Source organism: Misgurnus anguillicaudatus, chromosome 21, assembly GCF_027580225.2.
Source record: "Misgurnus anguillicaudatus chromosome 21, ASM2758022v2, whole genome shotgun sequence".
Classification (NCBI taxonomy): domain Eukaryota; kingdom Metazoa; phylum Chordata; class Actinopteri; order Cypriniformes; family Cobitidae; genus Misgurnus; species Misgurnus anguillicaudatus.
In genome coordinates this window covers 8,989,152-9,016,498 of record NC_073357.2, presented here as the reverse complement: position 1 = coordinate 9,016,498, position 27,347 = coordinate 8,989,152, and the positions used below count along the sequence as shown (strand labels likewise).

At 37.2% G+C, this 27,347-nt stretch overlaps 1 protein-coding gene across 3 annotated transcripts in view; it reads left to right on the top strand.

Moving 5' to 3' along the window:
- adamts17 (ADAM metallopeptidase with thrombospondin type 1 motif, 17) overlaps window positions 1–27,347 on the top strand; it is a 244,291-nt gene that overhangs the window by 206,048 nt on the left and 10,896 nt on the right. For all 3 annotated transcript variants that reach the window (XM_055187083.2, XM_055186975.2, XM_055187023.2), the window contains one exon: window positions 26,537–26,714. In XM_055187083.2, the coding sequence (XP_055043058.2) occupies window positions 26,537–26,714 (178 nt within the window). The remainder of the gene's footprint in view (window positions 1–26,536; window positions 26,715–27,347) is intronic.

Genomic DNA, 27,347 nt, shown 5'->3' with positions numbered 1-27,347 from the left:
TCAAATTCCTGCATGTTTTTATACCGAAACCAAGATGTCAGACATGACATGCATCTTAGTATTAATCATTTCACTCTCAGAAAACGTATTAGATGTTTAATTAATAGAGTATTTGAGAACATCCCACTCATTTAGACAGAATGGCTCATATATGTAATGTGCTGAAAGACACAATAAACGCTTAAAGCGCTCTCAAGTTCAACGCACATAGGCACAAGCTGTATGAGGGTTTGAAAATTAGAAGTTTGTTTTCCATGCCTATTATTAATGAGAATCAAGTTATTTGTCTTTTTGATTAAAAAAAATGTAATATTATTTTTAATAAATATTTACAGTTATTTAAGTTATAATTATAATAAAAGCAAAAATTCATTTAAAATTGTAAAACATATTTAATGCTAACTTTACTTACAAATTCAAAAAATATTTTTTACAGTGTATAAATAAAACGACATGAAGGAATTTCATTCCAAAATGTAATGCGTCTAGTAGCAGCTACCAGTGACACAGAAAGTCAAGAAATTAAAAACCACCCACCCCCAGGTCTGCCAATTCTTTGCCAACCCCCAATTCTAATCGCCTCTCAGCGAGCGAATCAAAAGAAAACCGTTTTTTCAAGTTTTGACCAGCGTGTGGCGTTTTAATTCCCAACCTTGCAGTTCCTTTGTTTAAACGCAAATCTAGGCCTACTACGCTGTAAGTTATTTTAAATGAATTTTTATAACTAAAATTAAGTGGATATCGGGTAACTTAATTTGACATATGTCAGTTCACACGCCAAACCAAGCTATTTTTTACGCTGAGAAGTAAAATAGAAGTTTTCCTGCTATACAATTAATAAAGGAGGTGCTGGTATACACAGAGAATTCCTGTCGAGTTTAGCAGTACGGTTCTTAGGTGTGGTCAACTTTACGCAGCGCCGCAAGAGCAGTCAAGCAGATGACATCAGAGTACCGCGAGAAATAAGGCGGAGGAGGTTGGTTTCAATCGCTCTCGCGGTACTCTGATGTCATCCACTCATGTTTGAGTCTGTATCAGATAAAAATACAGATTTTGAGGAACAAGATATTGTTTGGAGATTGTCAATGGACGTTTCTTAGTGGTAAGTTTGTTTTTCAGTATGGACCAAAACGCCAAATGCATAAAATAAAAATGTAGTAATATTGTAATGTCTTGGCATGATATGTTTTCTAAAATGTTTAAAAATGAACAAATCAGTTGTGTGAAACTACACAGATATATTTTTTAATGAAACATATTCAGTGGTTTCAGTGCCTCATGGTGGGGTTGAACCGCTGGTTCAGTTTACCCCATCTGTAGGTATGTGACAAAAAAATATAAATACAAGAAAATTCAGATATAATTATAACCATGTGATAGATGATAAAAAGAACTTTAACATGGTTTTTAAATTATTAAAATCGAATAATTATTAAGAAAGTTATGGCATTTTTTAACTCGAAAATTAGGGGGCATTTTTGTACCCAATTAAAACGATAAAACTATGAAAAACTGTGACCTCTTCCGCTTGACCAAACACTTTAAAATATCATAACTTTCTCATTTCTTGGTCTATTTGCATAATTCAAACGCCACATTGTAGGTAATTAAAAGCCCAACAAGATTAAGATGACATCTTATTAAAATATGTTATTATTTATGATTAACCACTAATTAATGAAACCGAGAGAATCAATCCACGCATATCTTTCCATATGAAATCAAAGCCCTCACAAATAAAAGCTATCTTTTTATATCTTAATTAAACATTTCATTGTTTCTTTAATATTTCTTAATTGACTAATAATGCTGGCGAGCAATTTAAATGGTCAGATATTATGAATACATAAATTGATTATTAAGTTATTTATCATTAATAAATCAATAAATGCCTGCACTTTGCATGCATGTATTTATTTATATGTTTGAAAACATTATGCCAATAATGTAATCTAGAGATTCTAATCCTTAGTTCTGTATGATTTCTTTGAAAAATAATGCACGGATTGATAAATCGGAGAAGTTTTGGAAGCCAATATGATTGAATGGGCGATTCTGCTTTTGACAACAACGTCACTTGCGGATCTTAAAAAAGCAAATGCGAATGTTACAATCAATCCCAAACTTCACCTAAATCAAGTTAAATGTATATTCTATCAAAAGTATTTGGTTTGAAACAAAAAAATACTCGCCTTCATAGAGGATTTCAATACCAAACACGAGAGAAATTTTGCTTCGCTTATAACTTTCTTCTTACGACAGAAATCTTGGAAATTCGAACGTGAGAATCAACGTGAGGAAGTAATTTATGTCACTAGTATATTGGCTTTAGAGGTATTCACAAAGCAAAGATATGACAGATTTCCTAAGTCACCAACGCGTCTGGCGCTGAATACCTGCTGGGAACACAGCCGTGGGAACAAAGCGCTCGTGCGTATTACGTCATTTTGTCACATACCTACCATCTGGTTCACTTTGCCCCACAGCCACCATTTTGGGAAAACTGCCTAGCTTAGTAATTCAGGCTAATCTTTAGCTAAATCATTCGCCTATCACCAATATTTATGGTATTTTTAGACCTGAATAAATCTACTTTGACATAACAACCTGGTATGTATAAATTTTACTTTGATAGGATAGGATTTTTTTTGTAAAAAAAAACTCTTTAATTTGTCCTTCCCCTTAACATAGCCAAATAGAAATTATGGTTGCTACCTGTATTTGTGGTCACACGGCTACAAATCTGTATGGTTGCCTAGATAAAGGCTTATTTTGCTCCACTCTCCTGTACTTTGTATTAAGAAACGGCTATTGTTTACAGAAGCCGGAGCGCGAGCTACAAACTACAGAGCGAGTGCGCGGGTGCACAATGGTGAAAGAGCAACACACGATGTAAATAACTAAACCAGTGCTCGCAGTACAGACACTTTATATTTTAGCGTACTGCGTACCTTCACTTCCTTTTGCGTGCCACCACTTCTCATGTTGCTGGTACTCTGCTGTAAAGAGTCAAAGGGCGTTTCTTTGTAGCGCTGCGCAGACAGTTCGGCACCGAAGACATCAAAGTACCGCGAGAGCAAGTCGAAATGTTACAAAATGGTCCGACTTTACCTTTGCTCTCGCGGTACTCCGATGTCAAACGCCGACCAGTCAGCGCCGCACCATTTAAAGTCAAACACACAAAGCGTCAAGGTCTGGGCCCGGTTTCCCATAAGCACTTATGAATGAACGATTACTCCAGAGCACTCGTAGATCTACGATGATTTTCAAGTGCAACTTAAGTTACGAAGCTTTTGGGAAACAGCCCGTAATTCTAAGATGATTCGTACGATCGTTTTTACGATCTACTTAGCCTTACGATGCTTTTGGGAAACCCGGCCATGGTCATGACTTGCACATTGTGTGTTGCTTTAGTGTAATATAAAGTGCTCATTTGGTTTGGTGTATTTTGAGTGTGGCAGTCATTCTATTAAGCCCCAATCAATCACAAATCATCGCTTCTCCTATTTCTTAGTAGGTGAACTGAATCTAATCTGCTGTCATCTGCAGTTATATTTACAGAGACCAGTATTCATTAGATTTTAAGAACTTTTTTTGCCACTTTTAAAACTGTAAAACTAAATAAAAAATATCATATGATATGCCGAATGAGCATATGTTTTCTTGTTCGCTCCACGGGTTTTTAACGCCGTTTTTTTCCTAAAGAATAATGTTAAAACTTTATTGGTGGTGGTTGAGAATAATTTATATGGCAAAATAATTTTAGCGCAATATAAATGTATCATATTGTTATTCTTTATATAAGAGAATACTCATATATTTTTACAACACTTTTAACTTTAAAACATACATATAAAGATGCTTAGTACAATAGCTTTGCTTCTGACAACAAGTTTCTGTAATAAATCAGTAAATCAATCATAAAATGTTTTGACAGTGCCGAATAAAATTCTTGTCAATTCAAACAAAGCTGAAAGGTGTATAAAACCGCTTGAATTAACAATATCTGAACTGTGCTCTTTTGCATACATCTACTTTTCTCATGTCTTTCTTTATACCACATTTATCTCTTTAAAATATTGCTACTTTTAGAAATAATTTGTTTGCATTTTTTTGTATACTGCACACTTTATACACTTTATATTTTACCAAACCCTGTTGCTGAAGGAGACGGACCGGAGCTCCGGCAAGGTGTGTTGTGGACCCGAGGAGGCGGAGCTGTGCTCCGGCCCAATTTAACCTATCTTTCTGGTACTTCCACTAACTGAGGTATCCGTACTCCTTTGCTGTCTGCCTGGTATGATTTTATTGGTCATCTAGGAATAATTTTCACTTTATTTTACCTAATGGGGCAGCGCAAACCCGTTGGCCTGTGACATCACACTACCGCGAGATCTATTCAAAAGCATACTGTAGGCCTGCTGTCTCGCGGTGCTAAGACGTCACATGCCGTCCGATCGGTCTGCGTGGCGCCACAAGATCGTCAAACGAGCGCTGAGCATTGAGTCAAATAAGACAAGCGTCAGAAAATTACCGAGGTCCGGACGGCCATGCCCTTTGTTTTGCCTCAAAATGCAGACAAATAATGTTTTTAGTAAGGCATGTTTGTTAAAACTAATTTTATATTCTACTTATACTAAGGCTTAGTCCTGGCTTACGCTTATAAAAAAAACCCTCCTACAGCTCCTGAGGGGGTGCTCTCACTATTCACATGTAAATAAAATGGTTAGAAACCGTTTTTTCTGGTTCTCATTGCAGGACTGTGCGGGGGGAGGGCATTTCGCGCCGCTATAGTAATTTCATATGCCGATTGGATCGCGCAGTTCGGCAGAAAGTCAAACACACCAAATATATAGCCTAATATGTATATGCATTTCAACCCGCTAAAGTAGCAAGTGTAGCATGCTAATGGAGCGGCGCGGCCGTGTGAATTTTTTGTGAAATGGGTCAGTTGCTGCTGATTCTTGCCATAGCTCCGTTGCCCAAATGCGCACGCATACGGTGCCATGTCATCATTGTGTACAAACAGTTAAAGGGTCTATTAAGTTTTAAGATAAAGTCCAAATGAAACCGAGATGACCAATAAAATCAAACCAGTCAGACAGAGGTGCAACACAGGTCAGATGCGCAGTTAGTGGTAGTGCAAGAAAGATGTAGCCTAAGTAATCAAACGCTGACTATTATATACAGCAGCTTAATGACGAGAAATGTGAAACCGCAGTGACTGTCAAGGTGACAGGACAAGAAACATTACTGCAGCTGAGCACATATGGGTGTCCAGATTTAATGCGCTGCTTTCACTCCCTCCAGTAATTCACTTTCCGTTATTCAGCGTGTTTATTAACAAAATTCAACGCCAACCTTTAATTCTTGAAGATATGTTTTTTTTATTGTATAATGATTAGATTCACTGTGTTGTACTGGACTGCTGCTAAGCTTGAACTTTAAAACGATGCATCACGTGCGCGGTACAACGCTTCATCCACCCGTAGTGCGCGTGCACGGAGTTTAAATGTTCATATTTTGGCTTGAACATTTTATTGCATTTAGTCCTAAGGCCTACCTGTTGAAGTCATTAAAGTTAATTAAATAACAAAAGAAGAGAAAGTGTGCAGCAGTGTGCCCAGGATGGTAAAATAATTATTACAATGTATTCCTAATGACCAACAAAAGTTTTCTGCATACTAATATGGTTTGAAATCTATAGGTATTTGATTCTTTGGTTTTCTGATTTATTAAAATTCATATATGTAGAGCAGGGAAATAAGACGTTTTTTTCCCTCGGTATTTATAAAATCATGCAACGCGGCGTGTTTGTCTTTACATACACATGTTATGAAATTTATTATTTTAAACACAAATTTCACAAAGTATATATTGTAAGTGTAAATATTCATAAACTCAACACTTCCGAGGCGTTTTTCTAAAAAAAAAATGTTTAAACTTTATTGGTGGTGGTTGAGAATAATTCCTCTTTCCATATGTAACGCATTTTAGCGCAATATAAATGTATCATATTTTTATTCTTAATATATAAGAATACTAATATATTTTTTACAACATTTATAACACACACACACACACACACACACACACACATATATATATATATATATATAGATGCTTAGTACAATAGCTTTGCTTCATAGAAGTTTCTGTAATAAATCATTAAATTCATCACAAAACGTGTTGACAGTGGCAAATAAAATGCTTGTTAATTTAAACAAGGCAGAAAGGTGTATAAAACCGCTTGAATTAACAATATCTGAACTGTGCTCTTTTGCACACTTCTAATTTTCTCATGTCATAATTTATAATTATTCATTAGATTTAATATAAATACGTTTTGAAAAGTGTTGAATGCGAACGTGTAAGATATTTCGGAGGTGTTTTTTTTTGTCCGCAAAAGGCACAGTTTCTCTGTTCGCTATTTTATTAGATGTAGCCTACGTCTTAATAATAACATAAAAATATCTGTTCTGAGAAGAATTCCTCTTTCCATATGTAAAGCATTTTAGCGCAGTATAAATGTATCATATTGTTATTCTTAAAATATAAGAATACTACTATATTTTTACAACATTTTAAACTTTAAAACATGTCTTTTTATACCACATTAATCTCTTTAAAATATTGATACTTTTTGAAAAACTGACAATTATAAATATTATGAACAAACAATGAAACGGTGTCAAAATTCGACAACACAAATAATTAAGATATATTAATTGTAAATAGAGTCGCGTTTATTAGGCTCACACTAAATTATCTGTTGCACTTACTATAAATGCGCATTGCACGTACAGTCATCTTAATATTTGTATGCGCTGTTATGCTGGCAAGAAGGGGTTGACATATCACTTTGCTGTTTTTAATGTAAAATATTCAGCAATGCCCTTATTAACTTCTGGAAACAACGGCAGTGACAATGTTTTTATGCGCCACCTGGTGGATATTCTTTGAAGCGAAACACATTAAGGGAAAGGGAAAAGTAGCCCCCCCGAAAGCACTTGCAGAATGCTGCGGGACTCTGCGAGACGAATTGGCGAATGCCGCGGGAGAAAACGCGCGTTTTTAAAGGCCACATCTGTATTCAGATAGACCAACCGCTAGTCTCCCTGTTGGGACCCTGCTGCGTTATTTATTTTTGAGATAACCTTGAAGGCCGGCCCTGGGGAAAGCTCTAGCCACATTACCGCAAGTCACAATCGCTTCACAGATCATTTATGCGAATACCCATGTGATCCAAATAGCTCAACTTTTTTTTTTTTTTTTTGTACCAAAAAGCTGGAATTTTTGAAATTCCTAGCCCAAGCATTTTTTTTGTCTTGAATGAAAGAAAGAAAACTACAACCATTCAGAACATGTTTGATGTTTTAAATGCAGCTACTGTGCTTGTGAAGTGAGACTTTTAGATTTCACTGTGGGTGTTATACAACAAAAATAGAAATAGACTGACAAAATGTCTTGTCACGCATTTCTTGTCACGGTTCTGGCTGGTTTGGGCACGATTAAGACTGAAGAGATAGGCGAAGATTTTTATCATCTCAATGCACCTGCTCAAGATGAGGTGTACAAAATTATACAATGTACTGTAAATGCCTGTTACTGTAGCACTTTGAAATGTTTGTGTAACATTACTGTGTCTGATTTACTGCGTATACCCTTTAAATACCAGCTGTACCTACATCAGGTTTCTCAAAGAAATAACAATGTAGTCAGAAAGTGCAAAAGGACACTTAACTATAATTAACAAAACAACAAAATGTGTCAGGTGATACATACAGCCATACAAAGAAAGTCAAACTGAAGCAGTGGTCTGCACGTATCAGGAAATCTTCAGCTAAACCAATGTTGCTTGTCACCAATTACCTTACTGCAGTCACAGCAGTAACACCGGATCAAGATCAACCATCTGCCCTATCACGCTCTCTCTGACTGCATCCGAAACACAAGGCAGCTGACTTGTTGCCCTGTTGCCTCATTAGGCAATGACTTAGGCGCCTTGGAGGCAGCTCCCGAAAACGCATTCGGACAGCATTCATTAGCAGCGTAATGGAATTCAGTTTAAAATTTAAACAGAGAGCGCCTTTGTGATAACTAATCCCATATATGACAACTGCAATACTAATTTCTCACTAGAAATGCAATCAAAAGGTGTAAAAAGTGAAAACATAACTTAATTTACACTAAATTTGAGCTTTACCTGCTTTCATTGTTGCCATTTGAAAGTATCTCAGGAGTCAGCAAGTAAACCAAACATTGGATTTGGACGTGTCTTGATGCCTTTCTGCCTTGGAATGCTGCCTCTGAAGTAGGCTTGCCGCGATAGTCGGTGAAACGGTGATAACCGGTGCTTCAGCCTCTCACCGGTTAGATCACTTGCCCACCGCGACACCGTCTTTCACCGTCGTTTTGATATTTTCGTGTAATTTAATCATTTAGTTTCGTTAGAGAGCACAAACTGAATGTGTCTGGTGCCTGAATTCAGCGGAGCTGAACATGCATCACAGCAGGTGTCAGATTTCATTTATTCCTGTCAGAGTTTGCGAGGCGAGCTGACTGACCAGACGAAGGCAGAAGCCGCGTGCTTACTCGTTTTTGTTATAATACACATATATGATGTTTAATATAAGCGAGATCGTTTTGTTGTTGTGTTTATCATCAAGAAAAATAATAAACCCATCATTCAAGCAGCGCTTTATGGAGAAGTAGTCGGTTGCTCTGCTTGGGACTGGCTGGTTCTTTGAGAATTACCTGCGCACATTGACTCAAGCACTTAAGTAAACCAGGTGTTGCACTCGCATTGCATGCAAATTCATACGCAATTTAACACAGCGTACGCAAGCACTGCATTTAAACAGTTGCGTAATTCAAAAGTGAAAGTAAAATGTGCACGTCTGCATGCGCATTTTGTAAGCCCCTCCCACACGGTGACACCGGTATCACCGGGTTTGTGGCGTGCTGATTAACCGGTGAGAAAATTACGTCACCGCGGCAACCCTACTCTGAAGGCAGCATTTTAGAGATTTCGGACACAGCCTCTCTCTCTCGCTCGCTCACTCTCTCTCTCTGTCCTAAAAAACTGCAGTTTAATAAATGCTAAATGAGCAAATTGATTAAGAATGCCATATATTCCCTGACTTGAGATCTTTTAACTCATAGCAGGTTTATAATGGATCCAATATGGAGAGTGGAGTGCAAATATTATCATCAGAATTCCACAATTTTGGGGCATTAGCACTAAATGACCTGCCACCTGCAGCAGACAACCGATAGCTGAGGAATGGAGAAAAGACCCTGTTCAGCCAATCTGAGAGACTGGTAGAAGAGTAGATGTGAAGTAGCTCAAAAAGATAAGGAGGTGCAAGACCATTTAATGTCTTTAATGAAAGCAATAGGAACTTATAATGGATACATGATGCCACCGGCAACCAGTGAAGATCATGCAGTACAGGAGTTAAGTACAGGAGTTATGTGAGCTCTGCACCTGGTGGGCGTGAAAATAAGGCATGAATTAAGATTTCAGTATCAGATAGAGTTAAAGAAGATCGAAGACATGCAATATTTCAAAGATGAAAAACAAGGTTTTAACAACAACAGAAATGTAAGAGGCAAAAGAGAGAGATGAGTGAAATAAGACACACAAGGTTATGTACAGAGTGAAAAGGCTTAACATGACCATTATCCATTTAAAAGGACAAATCCATCCTATTGACTGATTTGTCAGAGCCACTCATCCATATTTCAATGTTGTTATTATTTAATTTAAGAAAGTTCAAGGACAACCAGTGTTTGATGTCCCTGGTGCATGAAGTGAGTGAGTCAGAAAGTTGTGGCTGATAAGAACTGTTAGTTAGATAGATTTGGACATAATCAGTATAGCAATGGAATTGAAGTCCATGCTTGCATACAATTTCACCAAGTGGATATACAGTATGTATATAATAAACAGTAGTGGACCCAGGACTGAACCTTGAGGAACAGCATATGAATTTAAAGTTAAGGCAGATTTATTCCCCTGTAAGCTGATATAATAATTTCTATCATTAATATAAGAAATAAGCCAGGACATACGGAATACTGATACCAATGTCGGAGAGACGTGAAATATGGAGCCGTGTCTTCCATAATTTAGACCTGATGATGCAAGTAAAATGGGGCAATACTGGCGTGAGACAAGGGGGATTTTGTCCCCTATTTTGTTTAATCTTTACATGGATGATCGTTTGGATGCTTGTAAAACTGGGTGTATAATTGAGAATGTTTGTCTGTGAAAGTAAAATACCTAGTACATTTCATTACAAAACACATGACAAACGAAGAGGATATTGAAAGACAGGGGCGTATGATGTACTGTATATGCAGGTAAACATACTTCTACGTAAGTTAAGCTTCTATTCAAATGAGGTGAAGGTGTCACGTTTTAAAGCATATTGTACAACACTTTATACTGCTTATCTGTGGTTCAACTATGGGACATCTAGCTTCTTGAAGCTGCAGGTAGCTTATAATGATGCAATGAGAATTTTACTTAAAGAGGCCAAGATGGCATAGTTCAAGTGAAATGTGCTAGAGTAATCACTTTTAAAGCACTGTAATGAAATCTTATCTATAGATTTATCTGCCAGCAAAATGATTCTAAAAATTAGATTATTGATGGGCTATCAAATATAAGGGTTCAAATCTCAGTCAAATCTGTGTAGACATTGGTATTGTTGCATTTTGTAACTTTTTATTGTGTGTGTGTGGTGGATGCTGTGGGTTGTTTATGTTGTCCTATTGTCTTGGATTTTTTTTATCTGGACCATGAGTTTGTAATAAAAGATTGTGTGATTGATTGATTGTGTCAAATGCAGAGCTTAGATCAAGAATAATTAAAATGCTTACCGTATTTTTCAGTCTATAAGCCGCCACGTTTTTTTTTCATAACTTGGATGGTGCTGCGTCTTATAGTCAGCTGCGCCTTGTAAGTCAGTATGAATTAATTTGACATTTATGAGGCAAGAGACAACATTACCGTCTACAGCCGCGAGAGTCCGCCATATGGTGCTTCTGTATTTATGTAATTCAATGGATTCAGTAATGTGGAATGACGAGTATGCGAACTTCACGCTAGTTGGCTTGTTCGGTTAATTTAGCCTAATCAACCTTCCAGGTAAGTTCTGTATGCTATGGTTTATCGTTTAAATAACTGATTATATTACTTTTAACCAGTTACGCGTTACTGTAATCCGATTACTTTTTTCAAGTTACGAGTAAAGTAAGGGATTACAATTGCAAAAACAGTAATTAAATTACTGTTACTTACCCGTAAGCAGGCTGCGTTACTGAGTTATTTAACCTTGATTTTGTTTCGTGAGACTCTCTCGTGTCGTGGCGCGAGTCGAGTGACAATGACGTATGAGCGCCGCGCCGTCAGTGTAGTGTTGAACATAAAGAGACAAAATGGAGCGTGAGAGAGAACAAGACTATGCAGCGTTTCATGCTTGGAAGTATCGACATTACTTTGAGTTTAACCAAGTTAAAGGTGACAAAACATCAGCGTCCGCTTTACACTCTGCGTGGAGATAAAACTTTTATCTACAGCGAAAACTTCCACCTCAAATCTGAGCAAACACCTAGCAAGCAGGTGTTGTACCGAAATCCGATTCCCCGGACAAATCCTACTCCCCTCGCGTGCACCTCAAATGTGAAACTTACTGAAAAAACTGACATGACCGCTGCGGCTCCATCTCATACACGTTCACGCGAAATCTGATGTAAACAACAGATAGATCATACACATTTATGGACAAAAATGGTCATTTGATGAACTCTATTGGAAGGTTTTTATGGGTTATTCACACATCTGAAACAGAATGGATTCGACTCGCGATCATTATATTAACACCAAGCTAAGAAGTCCCGTTTATATTTTGCATGTTGTCTGGACTTCTGTAACAAAATACTATACAGTTATGATGCTAGAGCATCTGTATCTCAAAACAGAGACTATACACTGATGCAAAACCCGTAGACCTTTTAAACAATGTATAGTAATATTGATATTATTAATGTTTGTAGACAGTAGGCTATATAGATATTGTTAGCAGCGTTAAAAAACAACGTCATCACGCCCACGAATTAGTGCACGTCGAGAGGTTAAAATAGAGAATGTTTCATTTGATTCAATTTGAGATGATGGAATATGCAGAAAGAATAGAAGTAGGCTGAAAGGTCTGTTGCTTTATACTGTAGCATATTCAGGTCGTGCATCATGTTTTTGAAAAGTAACTTAGTAAAGTAACTAGTAAAGTAACTAATTACTTTTAAAAATAAGTAATCGGTAAAGTAACGGGATTACTTTCTTGGAGGAGTAATCTGTAACTAATTACTATTTCCAAGTAACTTGACCAACACTGCTTTTAACGTACAGACATCTATTCAGCCTGCTGTTCTGTCTGCTATTGTTTAGTTGAATAACTTGCCTTTCCAGATTAAATGTCTGTTCTTCGGCTTGGATTTTGTGAAATAATTTTCTAAATAAACGACGTATAGTCTACTGTGACTTATATATGTTATTTCGTCTTAATGAGACATTTTTGAAAGATGCGGCTTATACTCCGGTGTGGCTTATAGTCCGGTAGTAACCCTGAATTCATGGACAGCATGATGTCATTGACCATGCAAAGGAGTGCTTCTTCAGTGCTATGCAGTGGACGAAATCCTGATTAACAATGTTCATTAGCATTTAAATACACTGACCAAAATTATAACCGCAACACTTTTGATGGTCACACCAGATACTGACTGGTTTTCGCCCCCCAACTCCCCCCCCCCCCCCAATACAGTAAAGCTGCACATTTTAGAGTGACCTTTTATTCTGCCCACTTGTGCAATAATCATGCTGTCTAATCAGCATGTGAGGTGGATGGATTATCTCGGCAAAGGAGAAGTGCTCATTAACACCAATTTAGACACATTTGTGAACAATATTTAAGATAAATATGCCTTTTGTGTACATAAAAAAGTCTAAGACCTTAGATATTGAGTTCAGCTCATGAAAATGGGGGCAAAAACAAAATAATTTATAATTTTTGTCAGTGTAAGATCTTAATTGGGAAGCCACCACATTTTCAAGGATTTTACTCAGCAATGGTAAATCTAAGATTGGCCTGTAGCTGTTCATGTCCAGATTGTCAATGACTGTTTTTTAAGTATGGGGGTCACAGCAGTCGTTTACTGGAACGATGGCAGATACCAAACTACGATTAATCATATTTGTTATGACAGGTACAACCTCATGAACCTCACGACCTCAGCAAAACAGTACGTATAGGATCAATCTGGCAGGAAGTGGAGTTAGACTTTATAATTAAATCTATCATGGTGACAGAAGTAGTGAGAATAAAAACATAAAAAAGGGTTAGCTTAGTGAACCAATTCTGCTGACTTCAGAATGACATTAGTCAAGTCAACCATATGTGCAGTATCTTTTGAAATAGATTCAGTAGTGTTAGTCTGCCGAGTGGCGTGACTTCCCTAAAGGTACCTTTGTATAAATCAGTATAATGACACCTTAACTCACTCTAAACATAGAGGCATAAGATAGATTGAAGCAAAATTAGATTTTGTTTATCTCACAGACAAAATGAGTACTTATAACATCCCCAAAAACAGTCCCTTAATATTTCATATAATATTTCATAGACTCACCTCATTTAAATACAACAGCCAAATGGCAAGTCCCCAGTAGCGAACCTTTAATAATTTTTTTAATATGTTTTTAGAAGTAATTCTGTTTAATAAATTAGAATATGCAGTTTGGTTGTAGCATGATATACAGTAGATAAACATTTAATAAGATGGTTATACAGTTTAGTGCAGTTGTAGGCTGCATGACCTTGTTATTTGGAGTTACGTTGTAATATAAAACTTGGTCTATTTCAAAGATTTTGTAATAGACAAAAATACAGATTTTTATTGTTTTGTTGAATTTTTTAGGTCATAAAAATTGTGCCCTCCCATGAAAACAAAATGCCCCTCCGTTCTGCATGTTCTGGCGACGACCCTAAATGTAACAGCCACTTTAAAATTCTACCTACAGAGAGAGAAGCTTACACTAAGAGCCCTCACCTCTGCCTCATAACATCTAGTTATACTAATAAGCAAATCACATTGAAATCTGTTACTTTTTAAATTACATTTCAACAGTGCACAGCTAATTGGAGCCTCAGTATCAGTAGGAGGTTCCTGTTTGAGGATTATGTTTCTTTCTGAGCTTCTAAGTGCTGGATTCACCTTCCCACTGCTCTGCGTCAGTGCCCACAGATGTTGAAGTCGTCTGAGATGGAGGCTCAGAAAGACATTTGTAAATTGTGTCTCATATGGTTTCAGGTTTAAGCTGATCAGAAGTCTGTGGTTGGACCACATGGTTGGTTGATGTGTAAGGGGTGTCTGAACTAGCCTTAGAGTCATTTGTAGAAGATTTTTTAAATTACATTATAATTATTTAGGACTGGTTTTCAAATTTTGAATCATTGAATATGATCTTTATAAAGGTGCTTTACAATAATGCCATGGTAGAACCTTTTTGGGTTCCTCAAAGAACCATTTAGTCAAAGGTTCTTTATAGAACTATTTTAAATAGATTTTTATAATTTTTTATAACTTTTTTTTACCTTAAAGAACCTAAAAAACCACGCCCACCTATCCAACCGTCTCCATTGACTTTGTATTGAGAGAGGCCACCTCCTTGTCATTTCTGGCCTACAACAAAAACAGAACAATGCCCAAAAGCTGCTGTGTGACAGCATGCACAGCCAACAAGCCAAAGAACCCAGAAATAAGTTTTTGTATGTTGTCGAGCGGTACAACCCAGCCTTTAACTACGTTTCCCTAGTGGACGCAGTTCTACTAATAGGAGTACTATGAAAAGTTCACTTTTGTGTCTTTAAATGCTCGTTTTTTGAGGTCGACAACTTAAAAAAATTATTTCTGGGTTTTTTGGCTTGTTAGCTGTACACCTTTGTCACACAACAGCTTTTAGGCATTATTCTGTTTTTAAGTTTTATCTGTAAATGGAGTTTTTATAAGCTGTCGACCGCAAAAAACGAGCGTTTAAAGACACAGAAGTGGAAACAGGCAACTTTTCACAGTACTCCTATTAGTAGAACTGCGTCCATTAGGGGGAAACGTAGTCGGCGATCCACTTTTTTCTCCTTAAAGGCTGGGTTTTACGGCTCGACAGCTTATACAAACTTATTTATGGGTTTTTTGGCTTGTTAGCAGTACATCCTGTCACACAGCAGCTTTTGGGCATTATATTGTTTTTTGTTATAAGCCAGAAATGACAAGGAGTCAGCCTCTCGCAATCCAAAGTCAATGGAGACGGTTGGATTGTTTTCCCCCCAGTGGGCATGTTTTTCAGGTTATGACGCGCTGTGCTCTGTCTCTATAGACAACACATATAAATTTGGTTGTCACTTTACCTTTTAGGGCTTAATCCTGTTCAGCACACACTTCAGTAATTTACGGGAATAATAACCACATTCTACTACCAAATTAGCTCCCAGGTAGTGCAGATAGTGACAGAACCCAACTCTGCGCAAAACCTAACTGAACAACTAGTTGTTTATGAAGTATTTAAACGTGCATCATGGACATGACCGGTCTCTCTTCTAAAAAAAAAAGTGTTTTATGCGTGATGCAAAAAATGGCAGAGGCCAAGGCGTTTATTTACTAGTGTTGCCAGATCTTCCAAGAAAAAAACAGTATACAAGAAAAATTCCAAATGCTTTAAAAGGAAACTCCACTTTTTTGAAAATATTATCATTTTCCAGCTCCCCTAGAGTTAAACACTTGATATTTACCGTTTTGGAATACATTCTGCTAATCTCCGGGTCTGGCATTAGCACGTATAGCATAGCTTAGAACAATCAATTAAATCTGATTAGACCATTAGCATCAGGCTAAAAAGTAACCAAAGGGTTTCAATATTTTTCCTATTTAAAACGTGACTCTTCTGTAGTTACATTGTGTACTAAGACAGACGGAAAATTAAAAGTTGCGATTTTCTAGGCAGATATGGCTAGGAACTATACTTTCATTCCTGCCCAATAATCAAGGACTTAGCTGCTGTAACATGGCTGCAGCAGGCATAGTGATATTATGCACTGCCCGAAAATAGTCCCCTTGGTTACTTTCAATAGCAGGTTACTATTTTCGGGCAGTGCATAATATCACTACGCCTGCTGCAACCATGTTACATCAGCAAAGTCCTTGATTATTACACCAGTTTGAGAGTATAGTTTGAGAGTATAGTTCCTAGCCATCTGCCTAGAAAATCGCTACTTTTAATTTTCCGTTGGTCTTAGTACATGATGTAACTACATAAGGTCAAGTTTTAAATAGGAAAAATATTGAAACTCTTTGGTTATTTTTGAGCGCTATGCTAATGGTCTAATCCAGGGATGGGCAACTTTGATAATGCCGAGGGCCAGTATTTTTCTCCTTTATACCAAGGGGGCCAGAACCACATGCACAATTTACATCATTCTAAATTTCCTTTATTAAGAAACCACAATATACAATTAACCTGTCTTTAAAGATTTTAACTTTAAAACTTAGCAGAACACTTAGAGACCCTTAGAGAACAAAATTATTTGAAATAAATAACACATAAATTAAAATCAAAATATATATAAAAAATGTTAATAACAATGTATTTTACCTTTCAAATCTGAGAGCAATTCTGGCCAGAGTACGACCCGTCACCCAAACCAGTGGCATTGGTTTTAACCCGACTGGACCCGAATGTAAACTGACGTGTGTGCAGTCTGCTCCATTTGTTTATATGACGATGACACCAAGGTAACCGCTAAAATTTACATGTAAAAATATCCGACATATCTGTCTGAACGAAAATTAACCTATCGCCAGCCACACAATGTCGCAAGCGCTCTTGCAAACAGAGGAGAGGTTTGAAAAGGACATTGACACACACATGCGAGAGTTCAGGGCTTCTCTGGTCCGTTCGGCAAAAACACATTCATTTCAAATACCCGAGACCGGATTATTGTACCCAACCCAGGTCCGAGGCACACGTGAAACTTTTAGACCCGAACCTGATCTGGTCTTGGGTCGGACCTCGGGTTTTCGGACTCCGTGAAGACCTCTTCTTCACAAAAGCCCAAACACGGGACTATGTTTACTGTGAGGATCCGTGGGACCTAGCGCCCCCTCCTGGTTGGGAGTATTTACGTCCTAATACAAAAATAATTTTTTAAAAGTATTTGATTAAGTGTAATATGGTCCTGCAGGATTAGAATTGACCCCGGGCCGTGTGCGGCCCTCGGGTCGCCAGTTGCCCATCGCTGGTCTAATCAGATTCAATGGATTGTGCTAAGCTATGCTAAAAGTGCTAGCGCCAGACCCGGAGATCAGCCGAAAGGATTCCAAAATGGTAAGAATCAAATGTTTAACTTAGGGGAGCTGGAAAATGAGCACATTTTCAAAATATGTGGAGTGTCCCCTTGAATCAAAGATCAAAATAAGCCATTGGCTTGAGCTGCAGAAGGGATAACATTACTGATGAAGTTCTGAGAAAACATATTGACGCTATACCAGAGAGATGTGCTGCTGTAGCACAAGGTGGACATACCAAATTTTAAAGTTAAAAATGGATAAAAACTGTACGACTCATTTAATCTAATATTGGTTGTGCTCAGAGTAAAGATTGGTAACATACAGGCTGGCCTGGCTTGTTTTTACACGTATCAAAGTAAACTCAGTATCCAGAATACAAGGTTCTACATTTGCTTGTGTCGGCTGTAGCTTTTTTGGGACTTTCGTTACTGAATATAGGTACAGAAAGCATGTACTATTTCTGTGTTTGTTGTTATCTATGTAAAGAACAGATGTTTCCTCTGTAGAGTTTCTTCCTCTCTGTAATGTAATCCACAGAGCCTCCGTGGACAGACCCGCTATCACAACATAAATGACTACTGAATCCTGCCAGATTATTACAAGCAGGGATTTACACAGATGAATATTACCCTTTCAGTCTGTCTGGCTGACATGACTTGAGCTGACTACTTTATAGAAACAGCCAATTTAAAATAAAATGATTTAGCAGCTGTTCCCTCTTATCCGGACTGTGAGTGTCCTCTTTTTTCAATTACGGGGACCACAGTGTTATTACTGGCACAAAAGGACAATTAGTTATTATGTTTATTAATGAACTGAAAGATTGCAATAAATTTGACTTAATATCCTTCAAAAGATTTGCATGCGAATATAAGGGAATAAAATTCGAGTCAACAAAAAATCAGGTTGGGGCAGGCAGTGGCTGAAACATAGGAAATTTTGCCTATCCGATTGAATTTAATACGATTGAAGGTTAGGACGATACAGTTTACATGCACCCTAAACATTGCAATCTGATTAAAATGTTCGTTTACATGTACATTATATAGAATCCGAACCGAACGTTTGCGCAAGCGCACAGCCAGGGTTGCCAGATTCGCGTATCAGAACCATCCCAAATGGACATTCAAAACTAGCCCAAAAGCACCCCAATGACTATTTACAGCCCAAATACTAATAACTCATGAACGAAATACTTTCATCTTTAACCAGCAGAAAAATAACAACAGGTGGAACATTTTAAACAGTAGCTCAAATCTAAACTCGAAAGAAGCAGATGACTTGGCAACGCCTCGCTGGACAGCATCTCTCGTCGAGTTTAGGCTTTATCTCTGAATTAAAGACAAAGTGGAGATGGAGAAAGTTGTTCTTAAGAAGTTTTCAGATATAGGTGATGAAAACACACTTTTCATAAGTCACAACGCAATTTTATTGCTTTAAGTAGCCTAATGTTTTAAAAGTACACATAAACGCGGCACAATGTACATCGCGTGACCCCAGTAACCTTACCTTAATATTGCGGGATGCTATTGCCTTGCTACTGCGTGTTTCTGTGACGAGAATTATATGATATAAGAGTTTATTATAAGACCTGAACTTGTGCATAATGTATTTTTGCATCCGATTGAGAAAATACTACGATTAACGCGTTTGCATGCTTACATTTCTCCGGCAGATCTGAGTACACAACCCCCTTTAATACGATCCAAATTTGCATCTGAACGTCCTCAATCGTATTGATTAAGGTGTTAACATGAAGGCTTTTCAATAGGATTGAGCCATCAATATGATTACAAATGGATTATTTGGTTGCATGTAAACGTACCTAGTGTATGAATCAGTGAGTGATTGGGTGAATGTGAGGTAACTTGTAAAGCGCTTTGGATGGCCATAGGTCTGTTAAAAACTACTGTATTACAGTACACTGGCAGAGAAAATGTGACCCTTGACCCCAAAACCAGTCATAAGTAGCACGGGTACCAATAGCCAAAAATACACTTTATGGGTCAAAATGATCGTGAATATGAATGAATTTCCTACTTTTTTGTAATTTTCCAATTTTTGTGATTGGATGCAGTGCTAAAGACTTAATTATATATATGTGTACATAATGGTATTTATTATGACCTTTTTTAAAGGGGACAGCCACAGTGACAGCTGGGGTACATATGAAGAGTTTGGTTCCAAAACGCGATAAACGCCATTTAAAAAAAAAAACGGAGTTACTGCCAAAATCAGTATTATATTAGGTCAGTTTTTAAAAGTAAATTCTTAATTTTACGCAAAATCCAATATCCGCTGTGTTATTCTGTCATCTTTTTTCCCTTTTTTCCCAAAACGCGACAAACGCCACTCCTCCCTTTCTACAGAACGCAATAAATCCGCTCCACAAATTACAGCACACCATTCCATGCATTGTAAACAAACAATGGCAGCGCGTTGAGTACACGGAATCCTAGTTTTCCTCATCTTGTACTTCGTGATACACAAACAAACAAAAACAAAATAATACTTTAATGGCTGTGATGGTTTTCTGTGATGAGAAAGGAACGTAAGCCATCAACATCTAATAATTTACGTGAGAAGCACTCGGGAGACGGAAAATGTCGGTTGTTGCTTGTTCCCCTGACAGCATCAAGCTCTCTCGAGCTAACACATTGACCTGAGGGGATCTTATAAAAACTTTTATTTTACGCAAAGCCAACGAAAATCGAGCAGGACCAAACCATTTTACAGCTGATCACGGTCAAAAAAGTTCAGCGACGACGTCCCAAGTATAACCGCAGCAATGACAGTGTACTTAGTATGACAAAGTAAGTGTTCTGATTAATGCCATTAATGTTTATTTTTTAAATCACTGGATACCACTAGTCAACTAAATGAATATAACATGGCAAAGATGAATGCACATTTATATATTGATTCAATAGATTTATAGCATTTTGAAAAAAACTTGTCATGGATTTATTGCATTTTGTGGAAAAAATAATTCGTTTTTATAATAAATCTTTGAAAATCTAATTATGGATTTGAATATTTTACGTTTTTATAACCTAAAGATGCTATGTGAAAGTTTGTAAAAGAAAATAGTGGTTTTCATCTTGTCACTTTCTTGGTATAGAAAACACGTTTTTACCGAAATTTGTCAAAATGGATTTATTGCGTTTTGGAACCAAACTCTTCATATTTTGATCATTTTTTCAAACAGTGAAGATGATACAGTAATACTAAATGGTCTGAAATTCATGTGCCACGAGGTTTGCAATGTTTTTCTTCCTTTTTTCCCCATGATGGGGAATTTTGTTTAACGCCGTTTCAGTTGAAACCAGTCTGAATTTACTCTGAGCGTTTCTACCATATTTTATAGTACAACAGTGACTTCTCTAGAAGGAGACATGCCCTGTCTTTGATTAGTGCATTCGATTTTTTTTCTGGTGTTTGGGTTAGACGCCAGTTTGTGCGATATCACGTCTGGATCGGCAAGCCGCTCTAAAACCACTCAAGCCTTTATAAGTCACACTCTTGATGAGTTGTTTACTAGACTAAGACGACAGGCAGAGCTTAACACTAATGCTGCCACACTGATTTCTACAGCCTGTCATCTCTTGTAAAAGCGAGGATTTGTGTGGCATTGAAAAAGTATGGCGCTTTATTTTCCTTTTTTTGCCACTTTGGAAACAAGTTTGTGTCGTCTGTAACCATGGTAACAAGTAGCATATTTTCTTTAGCATCTAGCTTTCTTGACCACTTACCCGTTGTATTTTTTGGATTAAAGTAATAGTATATTTTAGTATTTTGAAATATTGAAATGATTGGCCTATAGTTTGTTTGTCTTGGGGGGTCCTTTAGTAGTGATGTAGCAAAGTAACATTTTATGAACAGTTTCAGTGTTATTAAGGATTTGTCTCTTTAAATTTTACACACACAGAATAGCATATGTTACTGTCTTCCCCAGTTATATTGCAATTGATGTAAAAAAGCTCTTTGAATGCAATTTATTTGGAGAAAAGCAACAGCGAGACATGCATCATAGCATAATAAGTGTGACTGGGAGAAACAAAGTTGAAAACTAATATAATCAGTATCAGCTCACTTCCACAGGTTAGGACAGATTACTCTGTTAGCAGTCGTGAACAGTAAAAGAGTTCATTTGTATGGTATTTGTATTCGAGTTCAGAAATGTACTCTCACAACAGTCAAATAAACCAAACTCAATGGTAAATCGATTAAGGTTGGCACCAAAAGCTGAATTAGTTTGTGTACTGTCAAAGTTGAAGTATATTAAAATCCTTTAAATATTCGCTGAGAATTGTTGATTAAATTGGGCTGCTGGGTTTTTAGAGAAACTTTGTTTGGGTCTTAACCTTATGTGCAGGATCACAGCTAATATAAGCTAAGACCCTTTGCTTTCAAACAAAGAAAAATCAAATCAGATTCAGAACGATTATCAAAACATACTGCTTCAGTGTTTTATAAGTTGGGTAACAATTTGTTTGACTGTTACTCTTATTGTGTTTAAATATCAATATAGAATTTAGTTATTGTACAGTCACAGGTGTGTGTGTATATTGTAATTTCATTCCGTCAGTTCTGTCAGGTTTATCGAATGATATATCAAATGCAGTTAGGTCGAAGTGCGCAAAAATGTTGAAATATGTATAGATGTGGTTTGCATTTGGATTTACATTAAAGGGCCCATAGTTCGTGGCTAAAAAGCACATACTTTGTGTATTTGGTGTAATACAATGTGTTGGCGGGGTTTATGGTAAAAAAACACATTATTTTCCACATATCGTACATTTTTGTAGCATCTCTAAATTTACATCGTCAGTAGGAAATTCATTAAATATGAAAACATCGGCTACTGATGCAGGGTTCACACCAGATGCGGTAGAGGCGGCAAGCGTGAGTGATTTACATGTTAAAGAGCCAGTAAGATGACAATTTTAAGCATCCTATTACTGTTTATAAGTCCCGGACAACAGGTTTAAAAGCATGCAAGGTCAAAAAACACTGTAATTATCTCAAAATATAAATTTAAAATTACCCCATTTCTCAGAGATCCTCAAACGATTCGTGTGAAGTCGTTCAACAACTCAATCTGCCTAAACCCCACCTTTCAGTAGCCTACTCTGCTCTGATTGGTCAACTGACAGAGTCTTTGCACAGATCACAGATCAGTCGCACAGACCACAGATCAGTGGCACAGACCAACAATAGTGCAACATGTATTGACCTCGTGCTAACATGATTTACTGAGAAGACATTGTCAACATCAATACACATCATTCATCATTAATCCAGGCAATAACAACTCTGATTGAAACTAACATTTTACACTCATTTAAGCATTTATCTAAACTAACTGGGTCATAGCAAAACCGTAAGTGAGCATGCGTTAGCCGATTGGTAACGTGACTCTCTGACAGTAAATTAACAGTTTAAACAACAACATCATTCATCATTAATCCAAGCAATACAAACGACGATAGAAACTAACAATTTTACACTCATTTAAGCATTTATGTAAGCTAACGGGGTCATAGCAAACCCCTAAGTGAGCATGCGTTAGCCGTTTGCTAACGTGACTCTCTGACAGTTAATTAACAGTTTAAACAACGACATCATTCATCATTAATCCAAGCAATACAAACGACGATCGAAACTAACAATTTTACACTCATTTAAGCATTTATGTAAACTAACCGGGTCATAGCAAAACTGCTTGCTATCGTGACTCTGACAGTATATAGAGTTTAAACAACGATATCATTCATCATTAATCCAAGCAATAAAAACGACTATAGACATTTTGCACTCATTTAAGCAAGTATGTAGCTATAATCATCCTTACAGGTTGTGGTTAGGAGACGCATGTTGTTCCAAATAAAGTGGGTATTGAACCATCTTTCATTGCCAAACGTCTAAATCCCTCCGTTAAAAATTAATTTTAACCACTGATTCTTCACAGCCAGACACGTTTAGTATATCCCTCCTTCAAAAAGTCTCATTTGGTAGTGAAAACAACACAAACTGAAAACACAGCGTGAGCTGATGTTTACACACACTAACTAGCTGTGGGTGGGTCATAGTTTTCGTTTCTCCCGCGGGCAAGGCTGTGCTGCGTCAACCAATCAGGAACTTGCTGTTGTAGTGACGTGATTACAGGAAGCGAGCGGAGTGTCGGAGTCTCAGCGGAGTTGCAGAAGCCCCTCCCATGACGCGAATTTCCGCGTGAATGTCTCGAATTACTAGAATTTCACGTGCGGCTTTCACACGCAAATGAAGCGAGTAAACTCAAATGTTTAAGCGTCCAACTATGCACGTGTGAATGCACCATTACAGGATGTCTGTCAGAAGAACAAGAGTGTAGTTGCAAAGTTGTAATTGCTCAACTTTTTAGACGAAGCCTTGGTGTACATCCAGCCTTGTAACTCCCATGTTTAGAAAGTAGTCCTCCAGAAAAAGCTCAGTACACAATCGAACATTTGGGCTGTATTGTTCTGAAACAGTGTTGTAAATAAAACCTAATCCCTGGTTTTTTAATGTTTACTATATTGGAAGGCCAAACAAAGTACTTTGCCTTTCGAAACAAAACACAGAACGTTAAAAAAGAAGATCTCTTTGGATTTTAAACTTTAATTTTTGTTACAGATCTTTTATGTGCATCTTTGAACACTCTAAAAACAAAGGAAAACATGAAATCGGGTCAAATGACTCCTTTAAGGCATTTAGCAGATGCTTTTATCCAAAGCGACTTACAAAAGCGAGAAAAACAGCAAAAGTGATTTGTCAAGATTTTCAACATGTTCCTGTCAAGATCGAGTTTGTTGATGGTAAAGATAAATAAGTTGGAGAATGACTTTCAAGGGTCTTGATGGGGTGTAGATGTGTAAGAGGGATTAGAGGTATGTCGGTGCAGAGCCATCGGTGTTCTCTCATCCAAGCTGTGATGTATTTCAGGCAGGCTCTATTGTAAGCCTCTATAGTGGTTTGCATGAATACAGTGTCATTATAAAGCATCATCAATAGAAATGTCAAGTGAAGCCCAAAGATGTTTGAGAGGCGTTGTGCGCTTACAGCAGACAATGAGATCCGGCCAGGCTCATTAACTGTTTTGTTTCATAACAGAAAAGTTGAAACTGAGAGTTTTGCCTGGAGATAGCATTGCTCATTAGGGTACCATTAACACCCCCTGCCTTTAATACAAAGACTAGCATTAGTTCAGAGTCAGAAACTGCAGCCTCCTCCTGAGTTGAAGTCTATTATTAACTCCCTTATGTCATTCCAAACCTGTAGGTTGTTATTTTTCAGCAGAAAGCAGAATGATGAAAGCTCTTTTCCATTCAACAGTTTATATGAGTGACCATAAATGCTACAGAAACCCCATTAAAGTTATGACAAAGTACTGAATAAAGTAATGTAAATCAAATGCTGCCAGGTCTACCTTATTAGCGGGTAAACCGCGCATACAAAAACGCACCGCACCTAAATCCTGCCACACAACAACAACACACTGGCCTACCACCATGATGCATAATTTAAAGTTTCAGGGGAAAATAAAAAACAATGGTGCGGTGCAAAAACAAGTCACAAACAGGGAACGGGGAGGAGAGAAGGATCCACTGTTACCCCATTAAAGTTATGAACCACAATTTAAAAAGGAACTACAGTTACAGTATAATTACTTTATTTATGCACTATATTCCAATGCATTCACACACATCCTGTAAAGACCCCGTAAAGACACCACATGGTGTGTAATGTAATTGTAATCGCGCACTTGGTGGATCTTTTCTTTGCTTATTATCTGTGATTTATTACTTGAAAAACCACTGTAAATTTTTTTCTTCTGATTAGATCATAAACTAGTGCAGGGTTCACGAACCCCTGGTGGTTTGCGGGGAAATTGCAAGGGGTTTGTAAGTTGATGAAAAACAATTAATTAATTACAATTAAATCATAAAATGTAAATTGTTGATAAGGTGGCCAAAATTTACAGCTTCTTTAAAGGATTTGTCCATTTAAAAAAAATCCAGACAATTTACCACCATGTCATCCAAAATGTTGATGTCTTTCTTTGTTCAGTTGAGAAGAAATTATGTTTTTTTAGGAAAACTTTCTAGGATTTTTCTCATTTTAATGGACTTTAATGGACCCCAACACTTAACACTTAACTCAACACTTAACCGTTTTAATGCAGTTCAAAACTGCAGTCCCAAAGGACTCCAAACGATCCCAAACGAGGCACAAGGGTCTTACCCAGCGAAACAACCGTCATTTTGGCAAGAAAAATAAAAAATATCCACTTTTAAACCACAGCTTTTCATCTTCCTCCGGATGTGTGACGAGCCATTGCGACTTCACGTGATTGCGCAAAGACGTCGAAAGGTCACACATTGCATTTATAAAATGCACATTTGCGGACCATTTTAAACAATAAACTGACACAAAGACATTAATTAGTATCATTCAACATACAACAACGTCAGAATGGTCCTCTTTCTCCACACTTGTAGACATTGGGGCGTAGTTTCGCATACGTCATCCGTGACCTCTTGACGTGATGACATTACGTGAGGTCACGACCGGAGGAAGACGAGAAGTTGTGGTTTAAAAGTGCATATTTTTTATTTTTCTTGCCAAAATGACAATCGTTTTGTTAGATAAGACCCTTATGCCTCGTTTGGGATCATTTAGAGTCTTTTAAAATTGCATTAAAAATGTTAAGTGTTGAGTAAAGTGTTAAGTGTTGGGGTCCATTAAAATGAGAAAAATCCTGGAAAAATACTTTTTTTTAAAAGAAAATTGACTAATCCTTTAAGATTGGTTGATTAGACAACCCATTTCATTTGGAAAATGTAGTTTTGCACCTCCCTAGACTGTTGTAGAACGTATTAACCCAAACCCACATCAATCAACAAAAAACACACTATAGAAAAAAACACACAAAAAATGTAATTTTCTAAATCTACTTGAAAGAAACTCAGAAAGTTACTTTGCCCTTGGTGAATGTGTTGATGGATAAAATTAGTCCTGTCATTTCAAGCTGACAAAGATGGATGTAATGTGGAAAATATATTTTTTCATCTATGATGAAATGTCAGTGTCAATCGATTTCTTTCAGTGCTCATCATCATGTGGGCGGGGCTTGCAATCCAGAGTTGTTCAGTGTATGCACAAAGTGACAGGTCGCCATGGCAGCGACTGTCAAGGAGTTCAGAAGCCACCCGCGTACAGACAGTGTCAACAGGGGATGTGTAATGTCAAAGTCAACGTCAACACCATCACGTCCCCTAGACTCGGTAAGACTTTATCATTTAGTTTTTTCATGTTTGTTTTTATATTCTTTCATCATGTTAGCGATCTAAGGCACTGTTTTTTTCATCACTGCTATTTAAAGTGCAATGCTTTGTGGTTCGATTAGCCATTATATTTTTAGTTTAATGAATTATTAATATTTCGGCTGTGGTCCAAAACCTGCTGAGCTGATTATAAGGGCAAGATTTTATGATAGATATGGGTGGAGAGAATTTTATTAAACCTGATTTAAACATAACTGCGTGAACAGCACGAGTTTATTTCAGCATCCGATGCAATGTAATGTATGTTTGTTAGTTCATGTATCATGTGATGCATGAGGAATTTTATTTCAATGAGTTGTTGCCTATGTAGTGTTCCAGATCAGTCCATTTTGCCTATGTTGCTGCCTATGTAAGAAACGGAAAGCAAGGTAGCTCACTAGGTTTTAAAACAGAGCCATATTTGCTTTCAACATTTGCGTTTCATAAATATCTGTTCAGGTCAGTATTACATGTACAGTATGGTGCCAAGTCATCGTCTTAAAATTATGTGTGACCTTACTGTGAAATCCCAGCTAAAGTTATTTTTTGGTTACTTTTTTTACACAAATTCTTTCGTTTTACATTTAGGCATTT